The sequence below is a fragment of the Nomascus leucogenys genome, chromosome 17 (genome assembly GCF_006542625.1).
Source record: "Nomascus leucogenys isolate Asia chromosome 17, Asia_NLE_v1, whole genome shotgun sequence".
NCBI lineage: Eukaryota > Metazoa > Chordata > Mammalia > Primates > Hylobatidae > Nomascus > Nomascus leucogenys.
Window position 1 is genome coordinate 18,096,347 of NC_044397.1, and position 22,676 is coordinate 18,119,022.

The 22,676-nt window shown below is 38.3% G+C and overlaps 1 protein-coding gene across 3 annotated transcripts in view; it reads right to left on the reverse strand.

The window, feature by feature from the left end:
• MARCHF7 (membrane associated ring-CH-type finger 7) overlaps positions 1 to 22,676 on the reverse strand; it is a 55,639-nt gene that overhangs the window by 22,394 nt on the left and 10,569 nt on the right. For all 3 annotated transcript variants that reach the window (XM_012496501.2, XM_003266151.4, XM_030796598.1), the window contains exons 2-4: positions 16,572 to 16,738; positions 2,442 to 2,634; positions 96 to 263 (exon numbers count right to left, since the gene is read on the reverse strand). In XM_012496501.2, coding sequence (XP_012351955.1) covers positions 96 to 263; positions 2,442 to 2,634; positions 16,572 to 16,724 — 514 coding nt within the window. In that variant the 5' untranslated portion in view covers positions 16,725 to 16,738. The remainder of the gene's footprint in view (positions 1 to 95; positions 264 to 2,441; positions 2,635 to 16,571; positions 16,739 to 22,676) is intronic.

The following is a 22,676-nucleotide window of genomic DNA, read 5'->3' on the forward strand; positions in this document are numbered from 1 at the left end:
AGATACACTTTATTCCTTTGTACTGTTGTTTTAGTAACATACATAAAGAGGAAAATGGAACGTTATGAGAAGTTATACTTGTAATTTATACATACATGACGAAGTTGTGAAATCACCACTTCGGTGACTATAATCCATAAGATTACTAATAGAGGAATCTGTTCTTCTCTCCAAATCTCTCCTCTCTCTCATTAAGTCTGTTCCAAATGATCCAAGTACCACTGATGAAGATCTAGGAACTTGACTATGCCTCCAAGATGAATCTTAAAATAAATGAAGAAGTTTTATTTCAGAGAAAGCTTTCAGGGCTTTAGATGATGACAATCTTCAGTAATAGAGAGGAAAGTTAGTGCTATTTATTATTATTATTAGAGACAGAGTCTCACTCTGTCACCCAGGCTGGAGTGTAGTGGCACGATCTCAGCTCACAGCAACCTCCACCTTCTGGGTTCACGTGATTCTCCTGCCTCAGCCTCCTGAATATCTGGGACTACAAGGCGCACGCCACCATGCCCGGCTAATTTTTGTATTTTTAGTGGAGATGGGGTTTCACCCTGTTGGCCGGACTGGTCTCAAACTCCTGACCTCTAGTGATCCGCCCACCCCGGCCTCCCAAAGTGCTGGGATTACAGCACGAGCCACTGCACCCGGCCTTACTGTTTATGAGAATCCTCGGTTATATAGTTGTTATCAGAAACACAATTCAGTAAAACATAAATTTACAAATGAACTAATCACTTATAAAATTATTTCCTACTCTAAACATATTCTTCTTTGCCTAACATTAAAATCTACCCCATACATGATGTCAATGTCTCAGTCACTTCCCACATCTACCTATACATTATGTAAAACGATTACAGAACAAAAATGTAAATCTTGCCAAAGATGGAGAATTTCACAAAAAAAGTCAATGAAAGTGATGCTGGAGAACTGCCAGTATCAAAATCAAAGGCATCTGGAAAGGGAAGATGTGAACAATACAATTTCATCAGAATTATTTTTACTGCTACCACAGTTGGTTAATTTTTTATTCTAGAATTCTTAATTCTAAGAATTAAAGTATTGTTACAGTTATCGAAATTTTATTAGATATGATTTCATTTAAAAGTAAATTAAACATTAAGTCTCAAACCTCTTTCCTTCACTATTTACCTTGAAATTTTGATTCTTTCTTCCCTAATCCTAGTAGCCTTAATAATTCCTCTTTATTAAGAGAAATGGCCTAGAGTATTTATAACGTTTTCACATAGCAGAAGAGAACAAAAATATCTCTGGCACAGTGGTGTTTGTCTACAAAGTTATTAACAGTCTGCTCTTAGCCATCACAACATTCTTAATATCCTTCAGATGGGCACGTCTTTCCCATGGCATTCCAGCTTATCAAAAGAGACAGGAACTGCTTACACTACTTCAATTGGTAATACACAAACATTTAAAGAATTTTACCTCCAATTGTGTCATCACAAGTTTTGGCTCCTCTTAAACACTGGCACTGGCTAACATTTCATTGGAAGAGGAGTATGAGTGAGACAGTAGCCTCCTGACCGTTCAACAAAAGATCTTTTCATTGTGTGTGAAAAATATGTGTCTCAGTACATAATACCAGGCTTGAAGCTTTATGGATAGACCATCCAAATCCCAGAGTGGTTAGTATCTTGCCCAATGCCACTCATCTAGTTAGAGGACTAAAACTGTGACTTTCTAATCCCTTGTATAGAACTCCTACTAAAATACCATTTTTTTGTAACTCAAGAGTTTCTGTATTTGTTTTTTGTTTAAGAAACAGAGTCTTGCTCTGTCTACCAGGCTACAGTGCATTGGCATGATCATAGCTCCCCATAACCTCAAACTCCTGGGACCAAGCGATCCTCCAGCCTCAGCCCCTCAAGTGGCTAGGGACTACAGGCATGCACCACCATGCCCAGCTATTCTTTTTTTTTTTTTTTTTGGTAGAAACAGGGTCTCACTATGTTGTCTAGGCTGGTCTCAAACTCCTGGCCTCCAGCGATCATTCCGCCTTAGCCTCCATATTTTCTGAAAATAAATATTATATACTACAATGTATCATTTATATAAGACATGCTTAAGCAATATTTTAAACACATCAGTAGATTTAGCTTTCCTTGTAACAATTACAAAATATAATAACGAAAAGAATACATACATTTACCAATTTGATTATCATAAAATACCAGCTATTCTAATTAAAATCTGTTAATATCCTGTTTAAGATATCTGTATCAATTTTACAAGAAAAATGCAGAAGAATTATTATCAGTTCTAGCATTAATTTAAAGTAAGATTTTGGAAATTCCGCTACATTTCTGACCCACTGTCTTTCTTCATATAAAATCTACTTGCGTCACTCCAAAACTAAGAACAACTGTGTTATACCTGGAGAAAAACTGCTTAAAATACCTACAGAAACTCATTCTTACCTGATAACGTGTTTAAACCATTTCCAACATTTCTCCCAGCTGAGGTAGTACAGTTTGTACAGGAAAGTTTAGGTCTTTTTGAATCATGATCCCGTTGCTGGTTCTGCGATCTTGAGCGTGCTCCCTGAGTTATCTCAGATTCACTATACCACGGAGATTGAAATGGTGACGCAGATGCTGATGCTGACGTAGACTGTAAGTTCAAAAAAATTTTTTAAACAACAAAAGGCTGCATTCAGTACTAAATTTAACCCACAATCCTCTAATAAATTCCCACAAGCATCGATTTTTCTACCACATAGTTCTTTTTTTTTTTTTTTTTTGAGACAAGAGTCTTGCTCTGTTGCCCAAGCTGGAGTGCAGTGGGGCAATCTTGGCTCACTGTAACCTTCGCCTCCAGGGTTCAAGCGATTCTCCTGCCTCAGCCTCCTGAGTAGCTGGCATTACAGGTGTGTGCCACCACGCCTGACTGATTTTTGTATTTTTAGTAGAGACAGGGTTTCACCACGTTGGTCAGGCTGGTCTCAAACTCCTGACCTCATGATCTGTCTGCCTCGGCCGCTGGGATTACAGGCACAAGCCTCTGTGCCTGCACCTCCACCATGTAGTTCTTCTTTAGTCTTTGTTCCTTCTACCCACTTGTCCATTTGCTATACACTATAATTGTATTTGCTGGGCTCTCAATCTGATGTAGAGTAAGTCCTTTTTTTAACCGTATATAAACACTTGGTTATGAAACACTGAAGACCAAAAACTATAATCATTTTTCCTAATGTAATATTTTTTTCTTTTTGAAAATGAAATCCTTGTCGTACTGGTTTAATATTTCAATCTTTTGAGGAACCCTGTCTACCTCTTAGAGGTAGACTGAACACTAAGCTATAAAGAGATTGTGAATTACCCTACTATGAAAATCAGATTTTTCAACTAATAACAAATTTATCCTTGTTCTGATGCCTAGTCTCCAGAATACGGTCATACAACACTAATAAGGGTATGCTAAAAAAAAAAAAAAAAATCCTAATATCAGAAATTTATTCATCAGTAAATCAACAACTAAAACAAGTACATATTTTAAAACATGGCTCATGGTTTTCTCTTTTAACATATATGTACAGAAAATAAAGCTTGTAACACATGTATCACTGATAATGCGCAAACTATTTTACTTCTCTCCAATTCTTTAATTTGTTAAGTTTACTCACTACAATGCATTAAAAAGGCAACAGTTTGTCTCCCTAAATATGTAGGTTTAAATGACAACATATTTCAACCACAATTATTGAAATTGTACTATTCTTTTTACAAAAATGTTTCCATCATGGCAAAGTAATTACCTGGACACATACACACAGACAGGACACAGATAAACTAAGAAACATACATTTGGCATATAATCGCTAAATGGCTCAGAGACAGTAAGGACGTCAAAAATAAAAGTAATTTTTCAGGATATAAAAGAAAAATAATTTTTTAAAGCATGTTACCATGAGTTAAGTATGTGGTAAATAGTTTATTATGCTAAAGAACATTAAAATGAAACCAAATTCTCTCAAGTGTTCTTCTGTTTAACAAAAGAGTTAAAATGGAATGTATCATGGGCCATAATTTCAGTCTACATTCATCTAAAATTCACATGATAAACATGAGAACCCAAATAATGTGTTCCATCAAAGCTCTACAGTACAGGTAACAGATAAGTAAATAAATAATTACACTATAAATAAGTACTATAATAGTAGGTACAGTGAAAGTTTTACAGAAAGACCCTAACTATGTTTGAAGGACACAGGGGAAGAGTCAAAGAAGATGGTAACTGAAGTTCACGGGGTAGGTGAATGAAAAAAGACATTACAAATAGACAACATAAAAAGACGTATAAACCATTTTACCATCAAATTTTTTTTTTGTTTTTTTGAGACAGCATCTCACTCTGTTGCCCAGGCTGGCGTGCAGTCTGGGCAATTGATGCTTGTGGGAATTTATTAGAGGATCGTGGGTTAATCACAGCTCACTGCTGCCTTGATCCTCCCACCTCAGTCTCCAGAGTAGCTGGGACCACAGGCAAATGTCATCATGGCTGGGTAATTTCTATTTTGTAGAGACAGGGTCTCACCATGTTGCCTAGCTGGTCTTGAATTCCTGGGCTCAAACAATCCTCTGCCTTAGCATCTCAAAGTGCTAGGATTACAGGTGTGAGCCACCACATCTGGCCTGGCTTTCTTCTAAGACATTACTATTTATACTTGATTTTCTATTATACTTCAATTATTGATTTTTAAATTTATTTTTTATAGAGATGGGATCCCACTATGTTGCCCAAGCTTGTTTTGAACTCCTGGGTTCAAGTGATCCTCCTGCCTCAGCCTCCCGAACAGCTAGGATTACAGGCATGAGCCATTGCACCCAGCCAATATGGTTCAATTATGAGAAACATACTGCATGCATTCAGGGGATCTATTAGTTCATGGTAACACTGGAAAAGAAACTTTGAAAATAAAGTAGAAGGTGTGAGGCTGAAAAGGCAGGAACTAGCTACATCAGGAATTCGCCCATCCTTTGCCTAGAGAGTATTTTGTAAATTGATAATGGCACTTTTCAGCTTAGTACAAACTTAGTCTCACAAGCCTTCTGTACCTAATATTACAGACACCCAATCAATGAACTGGAGCTAGCATAAGAAATGAAATTAATCTGATATTTTAGAATCAAACCATTTCATATGCCATTATCATCAAGGTATCAGGGACCTTATCCTGCAGGCCAGTGGTTCTAAAACCTCTGCATTTCGGAGACCAAAATAAAAAATGTTTTAATTTAAAATTGAGAGAGAACTGTCACTTTTGACCAGTAGGACATCTAAAATAGCAACTAACACCTAATCCTGTCCCCAACTTTTAAAAAAGGCATTTTAATATACTCCCAAAACTTGGAAGATATAATTCAGAATGAGCATTTTAAATTGAATACATTTGTACAAACTCCATAACTTGTCATTATTTTTCTCATTTTGCACAGACTGCATAAACTTACTGAATAGCACTTCTGCAAACATGATTTTGGGAACTAAGGAAGGGGGGGGGATAAATCAGATCTATTACTATATAGAAAGGCTTTTAGAGGCATGTGGAAGATGAAATAGATGAAATGAACAGAAAGAAAACCAATTAGGAAGCCACTAGAATATCAAGAAATAAGTCCCTATGAAGTAATGGGAATAGAGGGCAATTATAAAAGATAAAAATTCATCAGATTTAGGGACAATGTGAGAAATAGAGAAAAAACAGTTTTTTGGTACTGTCTACTGGTGAGATAAATGACTATGCCATTCATTAAAAATACTGATTATAGGGGAGCAGATTTAGATAATGAATTTCATTTGATTCTTGAATGCTGAAGTGTCCAAAGGCTTAAAGTGACACTCACTGTTCGTTAAACAATTTTCATGACTCACGATACAACATGTAGATTATACGGCTATATCCAAGACAAAAAATGTTTGTTAATATCAGCATATAGATATACATATCAGTATACATAATGCCAGTATATAGGAGGAATGTTTTGGCTAGTTTTGCTATTGGCTAAAGTTCAAAATCAAACCTTTCCCTGGTTCCTACAATCCAATTTTGTCCGTATTTGTTCAAATATCCTCAGTCTGAAGCAATTGTTTTTTTTCCCTTGGAATTCTTTGAACAATTAAATAAAGTGTTAGATTCATTTAACAATGTATTATCTCTTCTGCTGTCTAGAACTACAGGCCAAATGAAATCAGGGAATAAGTCTGTCTTCAAAGTATACTGCCTTGGGCACAACGAATCCTTAAACAAGTAGTTTTGGGGTTGTTTTCACTTATAAACAATGCCGTTATGAACAACTGTAAATTTTTGTATGGATGTATGTTTTCAATACTCTTGGGTGTAACTGATAGATCATGTAGTAACTTGATGTTTAATATATGGAGGAATTACTATTTTTCCAACTATAGGTTGATGCTAATAGCTGTGATGGCAGCAGCAGCTCATCTGGAGTGGCTGCCACAAAGACGCCGGCTGCAGCAGAGAAGGCGTGGCAGGGTCTGTGTGCTCCATGGAGTCAGCAACAGGTGGGAGCCCTGACCACTTCCAAGTTGGTGGGGTGGGAGCCCTGTGCTCCCTGACCCAGCTGTGGCTGTAGACTTGGGTATCCCTGTGCTCTCAGGGGCCTGAGAAGCCTCTCTTCCCACCCCCGGCTCCGATTTTGGAGCAAAGTTTTGGCCAAGCTTGGGCACTGTCACGATCTAGGTGTGTATGCACATGCTTGGGGCAGTGCCGACACACCAGCCCACTGCTACCTTGGCCCCCTCTGGACTTTGGGCACCAACAAGCACAGAGGGAGGCCAAGGGGGAACTGAGGGCAGCTTGGCATGGGTCTGCAGGCATCCCTTGGCACGAACTACCTGGGTGCCATGAACAGTAGCAGGAAGCAGACATGCTCCTGGGTGAAAAGGGGCAGGTCCCCAGTGAAACCCTACCTTCAAGCCTGGGATGGCCTGAAGCCTGGAGACTGGGCTGCCAGTTCCACGGACCGGAGTAAGAACTTATGGTGCTTATCCCAGGCCCACCCATTGCCTCCCATAGACCAATCAGCATGCACTTCCTCCTCTCTGAAGCCCATGAAAATCTCAGACTCAGCCAGATGTCAGGCTGACTTCCCTGTAGACAGGAGCTACCCATTTCTGTCTGGTCTCCTCTCCACTGAGAGCTACACACTCGCTGGGATGACCTGCCTGCGGAAAGGAGCCACCCACTTTGGGTCTCCTGAGAGCTGTACTACTGCTCAATAAAGCCCCTCTTCGCCTTGCTAACCCTCCAATTGTCTGTGTACCTCATTCTTTCTGGACGTGGGACAAGAACTCAGGACCCGCCAAATGGTGGGACTCGAAGAGCTGTAACACAAACAGTGCTGAAACACCCCTCCCTACCCCCACTCACCATGCTGCGGGCGACAAGGAGAGAAGAGCTCTGACCCTTCGGGGAGCCCAGACCTAGGAGCTCCCTGAACCAGGGCTGTGACAACCTCTTTAGGGCTCTAGTTCCTGGTGTTTCCAAGCTTTTGGGTGCCACCGCGTTCCTCAGTGCCCACAGAAGAAGCTGCCTGTGGTACGCCTGATCCATCCACAGCCTCACAGGGCACCAGCACCTACAGCTGCCTGCCCCACTGCACCCAGTGTGCCTGGCTGTAAACAGTGGCCAGACCCTGCGTTCACTTGCCCATGCACCCCTTGCCGATCCACGTCTGGCTCACCCTTGGCAGGCGTGGGATCCAAGCTGATAGCACGAGTTGAACAAAGCCTGCCAGTCCGAGTAGGCAGAACACACCCAGCAGGCCCGAGCAAAACTTGGGAAAGGCACCACCAGCCACAGAGGCTTCTAGCTGGAAAAGCAACATTCCAAGTGCTGACAGCTGTACCATTTTACAGTCCCATCAGAAATGTATGAATGTTCCAATTTCTCCACCACTTAACAACACCTGTGATTGTCCATCTTTTTTTTAAATTTTGAGACAGGGTCTCAGCTCTGTTGCCCAGGTTAGAATGCAGTGATGTAATCACAGATGACTGTGGCCTTGACTTCCTGGGCCCAAGCAATCCTTCCACCTCAGCCTCCAGAGTAGCTGAGACTACAGGCATGCGACACCATGCACAGCTAATTTTTAAATTATTTCTTGGTAGAGACTGGGTCTCACTATGTTGCACAGGTCTCAAATTCCTGAGTTCAAGCAATCCTCCCAGATTTGGCCTCCCAACTCAGGCCTGGGATTATAGGCATGAGTCACTGTGCCCAGCCTATCCATCTTTTTTATTTTGGCTATGCTAGTGAGTGTTAAGTATCTCACTGTAGTTCTGACTTGCATTTCCCTAATGACTAATATTTTTTCATGTGCTTATCAGCCATTAATATATCTTTGGAAAAATGTTTATTAAAGTCCTTTGCCCATTTGAAATTGGGTTATCTTTTTATTGTTGAGAAGTAAGAGTTCTTCATATATTCTGGATACAAGTCTCAGTATCTAGTAAGATATATGCTTTGCAAATATTTTCTCTCATTCTGTGGATTGTCTTTTCACTCTCTTGGTATCGATGCACACAAATTTTAATTTTTATGAAAACTAATCAATCTTTTTTTTTGCATTTCCTGCCTCCCGACTATGAGCACTTGTATGAAACTAGATGAAAGCAACTAAATTTACACTGGAGTTTCATAGAGGTTTCTTTCTTTTTCATTAACTTTCCAGTCTCTACCCAGACAGGTAACAGATTTGGCTCCCAGAGTAAATAGTTTTCATCAGTTATTTCCAATTCAAAAGGCTATCTGTGATATGGTGAATTGTATGGTATACGAATTATAACTCAATAAAATAAGGGAAGAGGTGGAAGGCTATCTAGCCCAACCAAAGTGGCTGAAATACTAAATAGTGTATCGGAGAAATCATCAATAAGACAGCTTGGAGACTTAATAGTTATAGATACTCTATGCACAATGAAAAGAAAATAACTTTCCAAGACTTTATATAACTAGCGGGCATCCAATTTTCATTTTATTTCTTTTTACCTTCGTAACAGTTATTCATACCACCTTTCCAACAAGAGGTTTACGGGAAGTATAGTCAATGAAATCATTTACTATTACTACTGTGTAAGTCAGTATTTGCTTTCAGAAAATTATTTCTAAGGTTTTAAAATATTTTCCCAACACAAATGCCCTTAAAACAATGCAATTTAAAAAAAAAAACCTTAAGGAGAAAATATTTGCAAATCATGTATCCAAAAATGAACTTGTATCTAGAATATATAAAGAACACTTACAACTCAGTATCAAGACAACTGTACTTTAAAATGAGCAAAGGAGCTACTATAAATAGGCATTTCTGAAAAATGTACAGTAAATGGCCAATTAGCACATGAAAAGATGTACAACATCATTAGTCATCAAGGAAATCCAAATCAAAACCACAATGAGATACATACCACTTCATACCCACTGGGATGGCTAGAATCAGAAAGTAAGATAAGTGTTGGTGAGGATGTGGAGAGATTGGAATCTTCATACACACAAAAGGGAATGTAAAATGATCTAGCCAGTTTGAAAACAGTATGGCAGTTCCTCAAATGATTGAACACAGAGGTTATGCATGACTCAGCAATTCCATTCCTTTCTTTTATGAGACAGGGTCTCACTCTATGGCCCAAGCAGTACTGAAGTGGTGCCATCATAGCTCAATGAAGCCTCAACCTTCTGAGCTTACGGGATCGTTCCACCTCAGCCTCCCAAAAAGTTAGGACTACAGGTGTGCACCACCATATCAGGTTAGTTTTAAATTTTTTTTGTAGAGATGGGGTATCACTATGTTGCCTAGGCTGGTCTTGTACTCCTGGCCTTAAATACTCCTGCCGTTTGGTCTCCCAAAGTGCTGGGATTACAGGCATGAGCCAACATGCCCGGCTCCATTCTTAGTACATACCAAACACAAGTGAAAACACAAGTCCACACAGAAACTTGCATATGAATGTCTATAGCAGCATTATTCATAATAGCCAGAAGGTAGAAACAACCCAAATGTCCATCAGAAAATAAATGGATAAACAAAATATGGCATATCCATACAATGAAATAGTATTCGGCCACAAAAAAGAATAAAGTACTGACATATGCTACAACATAGATGAACACTGAAAATATGCTAAGTCAAAGAAGCTACTAACAAAAGACTACATAGTACCTGTTTCCACTCATGTATATGAAAATCCAAAATAGGGAGATCTACAGATATAAAGTACATTAATGGTTGCTTTGCACTGGTAGCGGAAGAGGGACTAGAGGAGTAGTGCAGTGATAACCATAATGGTTGTGCAGCTCTGTGAATATACTGAAGACTACTGAACTTTAAATGGGCAAACTGGTATGTGAAATTACAACTTAATAAAGTCATTTCTTTAAAAAGAACTTTAAAGATACTTGCAAATTTACATCAATGTTATCCACTGGCAAATGATTAATCATTAAAAATCATGTAATGCACAGGAACAGAAACTAGCCCAGAATGATATTCTTTTCCTGGGCTCCTCATTTCCATGAGTTAATGACTTGACTGTGAAGTGAATAAATCCTGCTTTGAAAGACTTCCAGAACATTACCTTAGCCATGAGCAACAACTTAAGACTCTGAGCTCTTCCTTGTTTGAAATATTCATGTGATGGAGAGTACCCATCTCCACACCAATGCAGAAGAAACTCATGTCACTCCACTGTACATTTTAAGACCAAATTGACAAGCTGTGTTTCCTTGGAGGAATGGTAAATCTTTTTCTTTTTGAGACAGGGTCTTGTTCTGTCATCCAAGCTGGAGAGCAACTGCATGATCAAGGGTCATTGCAACCTCAACCTCCTGGGCTCAAGCAATCTTCCTGCCTCAGCCTCCTGAGTAGCTGGGACTAAGACATGTGCTACCATGCCTGGCTAATTTTTTTTTTTTTAGAGCGCGGTCCCACTATGTCACCCAGGCTGGTCTCGAATTCCTGGCCACAAGTGACCCTCCCAAAGTGCTGAGATTAAAGGAGTGAGCCACCATGCCCAGTCTCTTTTTCTTATATGCAATACTCATTATAGAGCTAGTTGTGTTTTCCTGTGATCTTCTTGATACCCAAAATGAGAGCAAGTTTAACTTAAAAATGCTGCAGGGTTTATGCAATGCCTATCAATGTTACAATTCTGACCCACTCTCCATATTTATTACTCTCAGTATTCTATCTGTATATTTCCTTATCCTATTTTAAACTGTTTTCATTTTCTTGTTTAATTGTATATGCATCTATGTATTTATTTCCTTGAAAACTACACCTGCATAAGGTAGATTTTTAAAAAATTAGTGACCACTGGTTCTACGCTATGCAAAATATGTGATGGTACTGATCTCTATAGCAGTTATCTACAAACTAAAAAAAAGGTATCAATAACTTTAAAAAGCCCCTACAACCGTATAAAAAGCCTCCTTTTAAAATTATTTCATATTAAAAGTAATCAACCTCTCAACAAGGCAAAACAGTCAGAACAAACACTAAACAGATTAGTGCTTCCTTAAAGTAAGTTACAGAAAAATACACCAAAACAACATACAAAATTACATATTCACAAATAACTCCTTTTTAACAATATTTATAGAAATTAAATTTTCCTTTAAAAACATGTAAATTTTGCTTATTGTTACTACAGACGTAAGACGATCATAGTTTTCAATCATTCAAATTGTGATAAAAATTTAAAGATGGGATAGCAGAAGTAACAGCAAGATTAGTAGCAGGTGAAGCGCAGCTTACAAATGGCTGAGAACTAAAAGATATTTAGGAAATCAACCGTTCGGAACTTAGAATCTGCATTTTCCCAAAGAAACAATGCTATCCAGAATCTTGGATTCTTAAGCTCAAGTATATTACCTAATAATCATGTAACTGAGAGAAACCACCTATATTTCTAGATTTCAGAACCTTATTGATGAATTGACACAAATATCCATCTTAACTAAAAACAGAAGTAAAAAATGTTCTATAAAACGTCAAGCACTATATAAGGTGTTCCCATATTAAGTCTGTAACATAACTGAAATTGATCTATCATGTCCTACCCCCAACCCTCTTTTCTCTGAAGCTTCAGATTTACCAAGTGCCTGAGATAATGGAAGTTTTATGTCTCCAAAAGTTGTGAGTTAAAAAGTCTCAACAATCTTTTTTTTTTTTAAATGTTGCCTCCGGCCAGGTGCAGTAGCTCATGCCTGTAATCCCAGCACCTTGGGAGGGTGAAGCAGGAAGACTGCTTGATCTCCTAAGTTCGAGACCAGCCTGGGCAATATAGTGAAACTTCACATCTACAAAAAATTTAAAAATCAGTGCAGTGTGGTGTGCACACCTGTATTCTCAAGCTACTCAGGAGGCTGAAGTGGGAGGACTGCTTGGGCCCAGGAGGCAGAGGCTTCAGTGAGCTGAGATTGTGCCACTATACTCCAACCTGGGTGAGTGTGAGACCCTGTCTCAAAAACCAAAAAATTTTAAAATACTCCCTTTGACATTGAGTAATCTTAACAATGCTAAATAAAACGAAACATACTATATGTAATTTAATATTTGGATAACATTATACTATACCCTACAGATATTATCTTAAACCAATGTAAAACCAGGAAATAATAATGGTAACAGTAAAAGTTAACAATTATAAATAATTATAAATAAAAATAACAATTATAAATAATTATAATTAGTAACATCAAACCGCTATACTATGTTCTAGGCACTGTTCCAAGTGCTTCACATGTTTTTTTTCTTTCAATTAATCTTAACAATAAGAACAATCCTGTTCATCTTACATTTCACATACAGATGTAGCTGTATGAAGAAACCACTATCACTATCACCATTTTACAGAAGAAAAAACAGATAAACAAAATACTGGCCAGGCATGATGGCAGGTGTCTGTAATCCCATCACTTTGGGAGGCTAAGGTGGGAGTATTGCTGGAGGCCAGGAGTATGAATCCAGCCTGGGCAACATAGCAAGACCCCATCTCTACAAGAAAAATTTTTTAAAAAATTAGCCACGTGTGTGTGTGTGTGGGGGAGGGGGCTGCACATCTGTAGTCCCAGCTACTCAGGAGGCTCAGGCAGGAGGATTGCTTGTGCCCAGAAAGTTGTGGCTGCGCTGAGTCATCACTGCTCAACTACACTACAAGCTGGGTGACAGAGAAGGACCCTATCTCTTAAAAAAAAGTGAAACTCTTTTTTCAAGAACACAGGAGTTTCAATTTCTAAACCAAAACTAAAAAAGCAAAGCAGCCTAAAAATGGTTGACTTATGGCTGAAACTGCTCCCATACCATTAAAAAGAAAAAAGCGATTAAAAAAAGCAACTTAAAGCAACTAAAAAGCATTTAGAAAATACCTAAAATTTATAAAAATAATTTAGGAATCAATAAAGATTTTAAAAATTCTACTTGGTTTGGTTTTTGGGTGTTTGCAAGTCATTTCTGAATTTTACTTGGGTATTTAAATACATTAAAATTTCGGAACAGAATGAAATCAGCACTAATATGTTACTATAACCACTGTTTAGGTGGGGTCATTTTGAAGTCATTAACATGACATTTAAACGGTGCGTTTTTTTTTTTTTTTGAGACAGAGTCTCGCTCTGTCGCCCAGGCTAGAGTGCAGTGGTGTGATCTTGGCTCACTGCAAGCTCTGCTCCAGGGTTCACGCCATTCTCCTGCATCAGCCTCCCGAGTAGCTGGGACTACAAGCGCCTGCCACCATGCTCGGCTAATTTTTTGTATTTTTAGTGGAGACGGGGTTTCACTGTGTTAGCCAGGATGGTCTCGATCTCCTGACCTTGTGATCCGCCTGCCTAGGCCTCCCAAAGTGCTGGGATTACAAGCGCGAGCCACCGCACGCTGGCTGAAATTTAAATGTTTTTTTTTTTTTTTTTTTTAAATGCTGCTATTTGTTTAACATAATAAGAAATGGACTTTTTTTTTGAGACGGAGTTTCACTCTTATTGCCCAGGCTGGAGTGCAATGGCGCGATCTTGGCTCACAGCAACTTCCGTCTCCCGGATTCAAGTGATTCTCCTGCCTCAGCCTCCCAAGTAGCTAGGACTACAGGCATGCGCCACCACGCCCAGCTAATTTTGTCTTTTTAGTAGAGATGGGGTTTCTCCATGTTGGTTAGGCTGGTCTCAAACTCCCGACCTCAGGTGATCCACCTGCCTCAGCCTCCCAAAGTGCTGGGATTATAGGCGTGAGCCACCACGCCAGGCCAGAAATGGACTTTTTTGAATAATCTACAACATTAAGAACAAGTTAGAAGAAACAGTTTGAAAATGGTCATATCTTAAGGAGAATGTCAATAAATTTACTAAATATATTCAGGATTTTAGCACCTACACTATTATAATCATTATTATAACAATAAAAAAAAACAAATGCAGCAGTAGCTAACATTTATATAGTATTTATCATATGCCAGGCACTATTATCATTTAACATAAAGCATTGTCATGTAACTATAACAATTGGATAAAGTAGGTGATACAAAAAGATGTCGGCCAGGTGCAGTGGCTCACACCTGTAATCCCAGCACTCTGGGAGGGAAGGTGGGCAGAATGGTTGAGCCCAGGAGTGTGAGACCTGCCTGGGCAACATAGCGAAACCCCATCTCTTCAAAAAAATTAGCTAGGCATGGTGGCACATCCCTGCAGTCCTAGCTGCTGGAGGAGAGGCTGAGGTGAGAGGATCACTTGAGCCTGGGAGGTCTAGGCTGCAGTGAGCCGTGATTGCACCACTCACTCCAGCCTGGGTAACAGAGTGAGATCCTGTCTCAAAAAAAGAAACAAACAAACAAAAACAATCACAACAGAAAAATATGTCAATAGCTAGTAAGTGGCGAAACATGACTCCTCTCTAGGCAGTACAGTCTGGTTTCAAAAGTTGTGTTCCTCATGAATAAGCTATATATATTTTTAAAATTAGACAAAAATGAGTAGACAAAATTTTATGAAGACAATACAGGAAAACACAATTCTGTGCCCTTTATATGTCACCATGACATTTCTACAGAAGGCAAAATATGATTCTACACCTCTAGGAATCATAAACTTGTCTAGCAGCAGAAAATGTACAATATCAACTGACATTTAAAATGAGACCAGGTTCCGCTGAGCTGGAGTTTAAAATAAAAGAGAGACCAGGTAAGCAGTTCATATAAAGTCCATTAAGAAATGGGTAGTAGATACGGGCATTTTCATTTTTTTTTGTTTTGTTTTTGTTTTTTACTTCAGTCTTGCTCTGAGTATCTTAAAGAATGTTTACTACTGTGTAGGAACATTTTTATGAGACTTTTGTCATATATTAGATCACATAACATATAAATATATAAATACTTAACACAAATTTTCAAACGATTCTTTTAGATTACCTCAAAATCAGACTTTTGCAAATCAAACATTAATTATAACATTCAGCCAAAAATGCAACAAGCTTAAATTTGTTACAATAAGCCATTTCAAAAGCCAAAGAACTAGCCAGGCATGGTAGGTGTGTGCCTATAATCTCAGCTACTCAGGAGACTGAGGTGGGAGGATCATTTGAGCCAGAGTTTGAGACCAGCCTGGGCAACATAGCAAAACCCTGTTTCAAACAAAACAAAACAAAAAGCTTGTGGTCCTAACGAAAACTAGCTACGTAAGACTAGATGGACATACCAATACAAACTCATTACTCACCATAAAAATCAAATTTAAAAATTCATGTGAAAGACTTTTAGCACTTTCATAAAAAGATATCCTGTTAATTTAAAAATCACTCAACATTCAAAGCAAAATATTTAGAAGTTATAATCTCCCAGAAAAATACTTAACATTTGTTATTTCACCACTGCTTTGTGTATATGCAGAGAAAAGTCTGATGAATGAGTGGAAAGGAGGTACAGTTTTTGTTCCTCTGACAAAGCCATTCACATTGATTGACCAATTTAGTTAAATTTATACTTAAATTGATACCTATGTTTTTATGTACAAAGTTTTCCAAGTCTTTGGAAAGCATTTTTTTTTTTTTTTTGAGATGGAGTCTCACTCTGTCACCCAGGCTGGAGTGCAGTCTCATGATCTCAGCTTACTGCAACCTCCACCTCCTGGGTTCAAGCAATCCTCCCACTTCAGCCTCCCAAGTAGCTGGGATTACAGGTGTGTGCCACCACATCCAGCTAATTTTTTTGTATTTTTAGTTAAGATGGTGTTTCGTCACATTGGCCAGGCTGGTCTCGAACTCCTGACCTCAAATGATCCGCCAGTCTTGGCCTGCCAAAGTGCTGGGATTACAGGCGTGAGCCACCGTTCCCAGCCCAAAAGTATGATTTTATATGAGGTTACAATCTGTTACCCATAATTCTGAAGTCCAAAAAGTTTGAAAAATGTTATTCATTTTGCTACATATATATTGGTTTTGATTACAGGATGCCTCAGATCCAGCTACTACATTTTTTAAATACCCCCAAGAGTGGCCCTAGGGATTTTGAAAAAGGCTGTATACATATATTCCAAACAAAAATGTTACCTGATATTCAGAATCCAATCTAAATGAAGAGTCTCTTGAGTGATAGTTATCATTTAAACTACTTCCTCTGCTTCCAGACATCATCCTAGCACTTAAGGAGCTGGAGGGTTGAACAGAAATTCTTCTTGGAATCCTTGAAGGTTTAGACTCCATTCTTAAAGATTTTTCTGTGAAATAAAAATTTTCATTAATTGCCTTTGGGAAAATATGAAAGCCTTTAATGCTTAATCATCCTTAATCATCAGCTCAAATAAAAAATTAACCATACAAATTAACCATATCTGACAAGGTAAATTGTGAAATGATCACCACTTCTCTTCCGCAAAGCAGAGGTTCATCAAAGGTTTCCTATCGTCCATAAAAGGAAGCAAACAAACATGGTAAAAATGGAATGAAGAACTCTGAGGTCTGCTGTTTCCAAAATCTGGGCTCTTTTCCTTACTCAATTTTGTCTATTACATATTCTACATGAATTTGTCCTTGACTCTTTTGGTATTCTCTATTTTTACTGTTCAATGCTCATACCTGTTGTACTATTTGCGTACCCCTTAACACACTATGTTCTTACAAACCTTTGTATGTGCCTGGAAAGTCTATACATTCCCCACCCAATTCTTGGTTATCCGTTTAAACACAAGTACCTTTCTTCTCTGTATGTTTCTACTTCATACATACTTTTGATACTACTATGCACTGTAATTTGTTTACCTTTCTATTTCCCCATCTCAACAATGAATTTTCTAGGTCAGAATCATTTAAAGTATTTTAAAATCACTGCCTGGGATACAATAGGTACTCAATAAACACAAGTAAGAATGAATGAACTTTCTTTTTATTTACCACTCATAGGATCTCTTAATTATAACAAAAATAATAGCAATAGCTGATATTTATTAAGTATTATATGCAAGGTCTGACAGTAAGGACCTTCTGATTATCTGTTAGTCCACTGAATCTCCAGACCAACCCTGTGAGACAGATACTATATTATCTCCACTTTATAAACAAGAAAACAGGCACTGAGAGGTTTAGTAATTTGCACATGATCACACAGCTAATAAATTGTTTCTCAAAATGTTTTCAAAGATTGTTTATGGTACTATTGGAAAGTGACATTTTAAGTAAAAAGGTCAATCTATAAAACTACACATACAGTATGACTCTATTTATGAAAATAAAATGAATAAAATTCCTAAGAAACAAAATGTTAAATTTATTTTGTGGAACTGAGTGCTTTCCACTTTACAGATTAATAATTTCCAAGTTTTCCTCATTAAACATTTCTAAACCCATGACAAAAGTAATGATTACCTATGCCTATTAAATACATATAAATGGAATCATACGATAAGTACTCTTTTGTGTCCAGCTTCATTTGCTCAACATTATATTTGTGAGATTCATCTGTGTTGTTGCATGCAGTTTTAAGTTCACTCTAATTTCTTTACATAGCATTCCACCATATGGCACACAATTTATTTTCGCATTCTACCATGAATGTACACTAGATTGTTTCCATTTCAGAGTTGTAATAGTGCTACTATAAGGACATTACTACTATAATTTAAAAAGCTTTTTTTTTTTCTGAGACGGAGTCTTGCTCTGTAGCCCAGGCTAGAGTGAAGTGGCACAATCTGGGCTCACTGGAAGCTCCACCTCCTGGGTTCACGCCACTGTCCCGCCTCAGCCTCCCAAGGAGCTGGGACTAGAGGCACCTGCCACCACGCCCGGCTAATTTTTTTGTATTTTTAGTAGAGACGGGGTTTCACCGTGTTAACCAGGATGGTCTCTATCTCCTGACTTTGTGATCTGCCCGCCTCGGCCTCCCACAGTGCTGGGATTACAGGCATGAGCCACCGTGCCCGGCCTTAAAAAGCTTTTAAAATATTCTGAGGCAAGGATTTACAAGGCCTCTGACTGTATCTCATATAAGTGGAATCATACAATATTTGTCTTTTCGTGATTGGCTTATTTCCCTTACCCTAATGTTCTCAAAGTTCATCTATATTGTACCACATGCCAGAATTTCCTTTTTATGGCTGAATATTATTGCATTGTATGCATAGTTATGCGTCACTCAAGAACAGGAATATATTCTAAGAAATGCGTCTTTAGGTGATTTCGTCACTGTGCAAAAATAAAAGTGTACATACACAAACCTAGATGGTATAGTCTAATACCTGGATTATATGGTATAACCTATTGCTTCTAGGCAGCAAATCTGTACAGCATGTTACTGTACTGAATACTGTAGACAATTGTAATACAATGGTAAGTATTTATATATCTAAACAGAGAAAAGATACATTAAAAATAATTACAGTCAAATCATAGAGAAAGAAGATTGGTGGTTGGCGGGGGATGGGGGCTTGTTTAATGAGTATGAAATTTTGGTTTTACAAGATGAAAAGAATGGAGATAGATGATAGTGATGTTTACACAACATTATGAATATATCCAATAATACTGAATTGTACACAAACATAGTTCAGATGGTAAAATTTTATGTTCTCTGTATTTTATCACAAAAAAATAACAACAGGTTGGGGGGATGGTGCATGTGGCTGGAAAGCAAGTTGTTAAATTAAAACCTGTATCTGGCCGGGCGCGGTGGTTCACGCCCGTAAGCCCAGCACTTTGGGAGGCCGAGGCGGGCGGATCAGGAGGTCAGGAGATTGAGACCATCCTGGCTAACACAGTGAAACCCCGTCTCTACTAAAAATACAAAAAATTAACCAGGCGCGGTGGCAGGCGCCTGTAGTCCCAGCTACTTGGGGGGCTGAGGCAGGAGAATGGCATGAACCTGGGAGGCGGAGCTTGCAGTGAGCAGAGATCGTGCCACTGCACTCCGGCCTGGGTGAAAGAGCGAGACTCCGTATCAAAAAAAAAAAAAAAAAAAAAAACCTGTATCTGGAGCAGTAGAGCTTCCATTCCCCTAAAGGTATGATATTTATTTTCTGGAGAACAAAGATTTCCTAGGTAACACTCTTGTGTGCCCCCCACCCCCCCCATCTCCCACACACGACATGCAATCATCTCCGCAGGAGTTTAGGCATGGGGTCAGTATAAGGAATAAAAGAAAATTTATATACTCAATTGAGACTCACAGACTCTTTCATGGTCCTGTTTCTACAATGCTGTCAGGAGACTAAGGGATTCTACTCTTGGATCACCAAACACCGGTGATAAGATTTCTGAATGTCATTTGAAATGTTTCCACTTTAAAGGCTAGCCTTCCACTAAACCATTCTATCCTACAACAAAGGCTGCTAGTCACCAGGAGTTTCTCATCAGGATTTTTAGAGTTAGACAAAAATCAGGATGTTTGTCTAACTGACAAACATCAAGGAGTACCGTGTAATCAAGGAAGGCCTCCAATACGAAAGGACCAAAGTAAACAACAGTAAAAACAAAACTTTAAGATGCTGCAGGGAGAGGAAAATTTGGGGGAAAGGGGCTTATTTCTATCCTCACAGGGATCAAATAACATTCATTCACTGAGAGAAAATTTTTGCAATCTACCCATCTGACAAAGGGCTAATATCCAGAACCTACAAAGAACTTAAATTCATAAGAAAAAAATCAAACAACCCCATAAAAATGTGGGCAAAGGATATGAACAGACATTTCTCAGAAGAAGACATTTATGCAGCCAACAGACACATGAAAAAATGCTCATCATCACTGGTCATCAGAGAAATGCAAATCAAAACCACAATGAGATACCATCTCACACCAGTTAGAATGGCAATCATTAAAAAGTCAGGAAACAACAGGGGCTGGAGAGGATGTGGAGAAATAGGAACACTTTTACACTGTTGGTGGGACTGTAAACTAGTTTAACCATTGTGGAAGACACTGTGGCAATTCCTCAAGGATCTAGAACTAGAAATACCATTTGACCCAGCCATCCCATTACTGGGTATATACCCAAAGGATTATAAATCATGCTACTATAAAGACACATGCACAAGTATGTTTACTGTGGCACTACTCAGAATAGCAAAGACTTGGAATCAACCCAAATGCCCATCAATGATAGACTGGATAAGGCAAACATGGCACATATACACCATGGAATACTATGCAGCCATAAAAAAGGATGAGTTCATGTCCTTTGTAGGGACATGGATGAAGCTGGAAACCATCATTCTCAGCAAACTATCGCCAAGGACAGAAAACCAAACACCGCATGTTCTCAATCATGGGTGGGAAGTGAACAATGAGAACACTTGGACACAGGGCAGGGAACATCACACACTGGGGCCTGTTTTAGGGTGGGAGGAGGGGAAAGGATAGCATTAAGAGAAATACCTATTGTAAATGACGAGTTAATGGGTGCAGCACACCAACATGGCACATGTATACATATGTAACAAACCTGCACGTTGTGCACATGTACCCTAGAACTTAGTATAAAAAAAAATTCATTCATAAAATAAGAACAGGATGTGTGAGAATACAACGACAGCATAATAAAGAGCTTATGGAAATTCAAAATGCCATATACTTGTTAAAATGAGATATACTGAAATAAATTCAACATAAGGATTGGGAGTAAGTTGCAGGAACCTCCTGGAAAGCAGAACCAAAAGAAATAGCAAATGTAACATGAAAATAATTATCCAGAGAGTTATAATTTGACTGTGGTTACAGAAAAAGGAAATATAGAGAAAATTACCAAATAAACTTTTCTAGAAACGAAGGACAGAACTCTCCAAATTCAAAGGGCTCAAGACTACATAAGAGCATCAAAGAAAAAAGACCAACACTAAGCACAATATATCATCTTGAAACTGCAGAAAACCAGAAGTAATGGGAAGATACTATAAGTTACTAGAGTGGAAAAAATGGGTCACATACAAAGAGAACATAATCAGAATGGCTTAACAGCAACAATAAAGTCTTAAGACAATGAAATAATGCTTATAATACTGAGAAAAATGTTTCGCCTTGAATTCCAATCTAGCAAGTACATTTGAAGTGGAGAAGAGAACATGTTTTCAGACATGCAAGGTCTCAACAAAACAAAATGACCAAAAACACAACCAGAGGAAGCTAAATGAAGAGCATGTCCTAGAAAAATGGGAATGTGAGGCAGGAAATAACAAGATATGAAACCAGGAAGCAGCGATAAAGGGGAAGTTAAGGAGGATGCTATGCAGAAAGCATGGGAAGCAAACAATTCAGACTGGAGCAGGACCTCAGGTAGCAGAAGTTCTAAGAAAAAAAAAAAAGCATCACATGGAAACTATATCTCATTGGCATGTGGTAGAGATGGTGGTACAACTTGAAAAAACAGTGTGTATACAGAAGAAAAGGCAATTTTAAAAATTAACTTTTTAACTTGGAAAAACTTAGCTGTTCATGAAAAGCATGATTGCATTAGGTGAGCTCTTTAATATTTACATAGTCTTAATAATGTAAATATAGACTACTGAATCAATTTGCTACATATTGTGAGATGGAAGTGGGCAGTGGAAATAAGAATGGTAGGAAACAATGAAAAACCATGAAATAACAGTATAAGCACGCTGTTTAGAAAAATGAAAGTATGTAAGTCCTAAAAGAAATAGCTAAATAGCAGAGGGGCACTGCCTTTGCAAAGTGGCACTAGAGATGGGGTAAAGGGTAAGGAAAAAGACTGCTCTTTTCCTTAGAAGCAGGATGACCATATTTCCCCATTTGCCCAGAACAGTCCCAGTTTATGTGCTGAAAAATTCTAATTTATGCTTATTACCCCAGAATAATTATTAATAGTGTCTACGCTGTCTCTTAAAAGTGGCCTCATTTGGATGATAAAGCATATGGTCACCTAACTTAGAACTTTTCTACCATCGGCTTTTTACAAACTATATACGTATTTGGTAAGTCCATACAAAATATTTCATTAAAAAGAGGTAAATTCTGAACTGGAAATTTTTTAAAGGCATTCATTAGAAGAAAGAATATTAATGGTTAAACACTGACAATGCAAAAGCCCATGAACAATTTAACAAGTAGCAGATGTGGTATTTTATCAAGGCAGCTATGAAGACACTAAAGGGACTATATTTGCAATCTGAGGACTTTTGGGAAACAAAATGCTTTTTAAAAGACATGCAT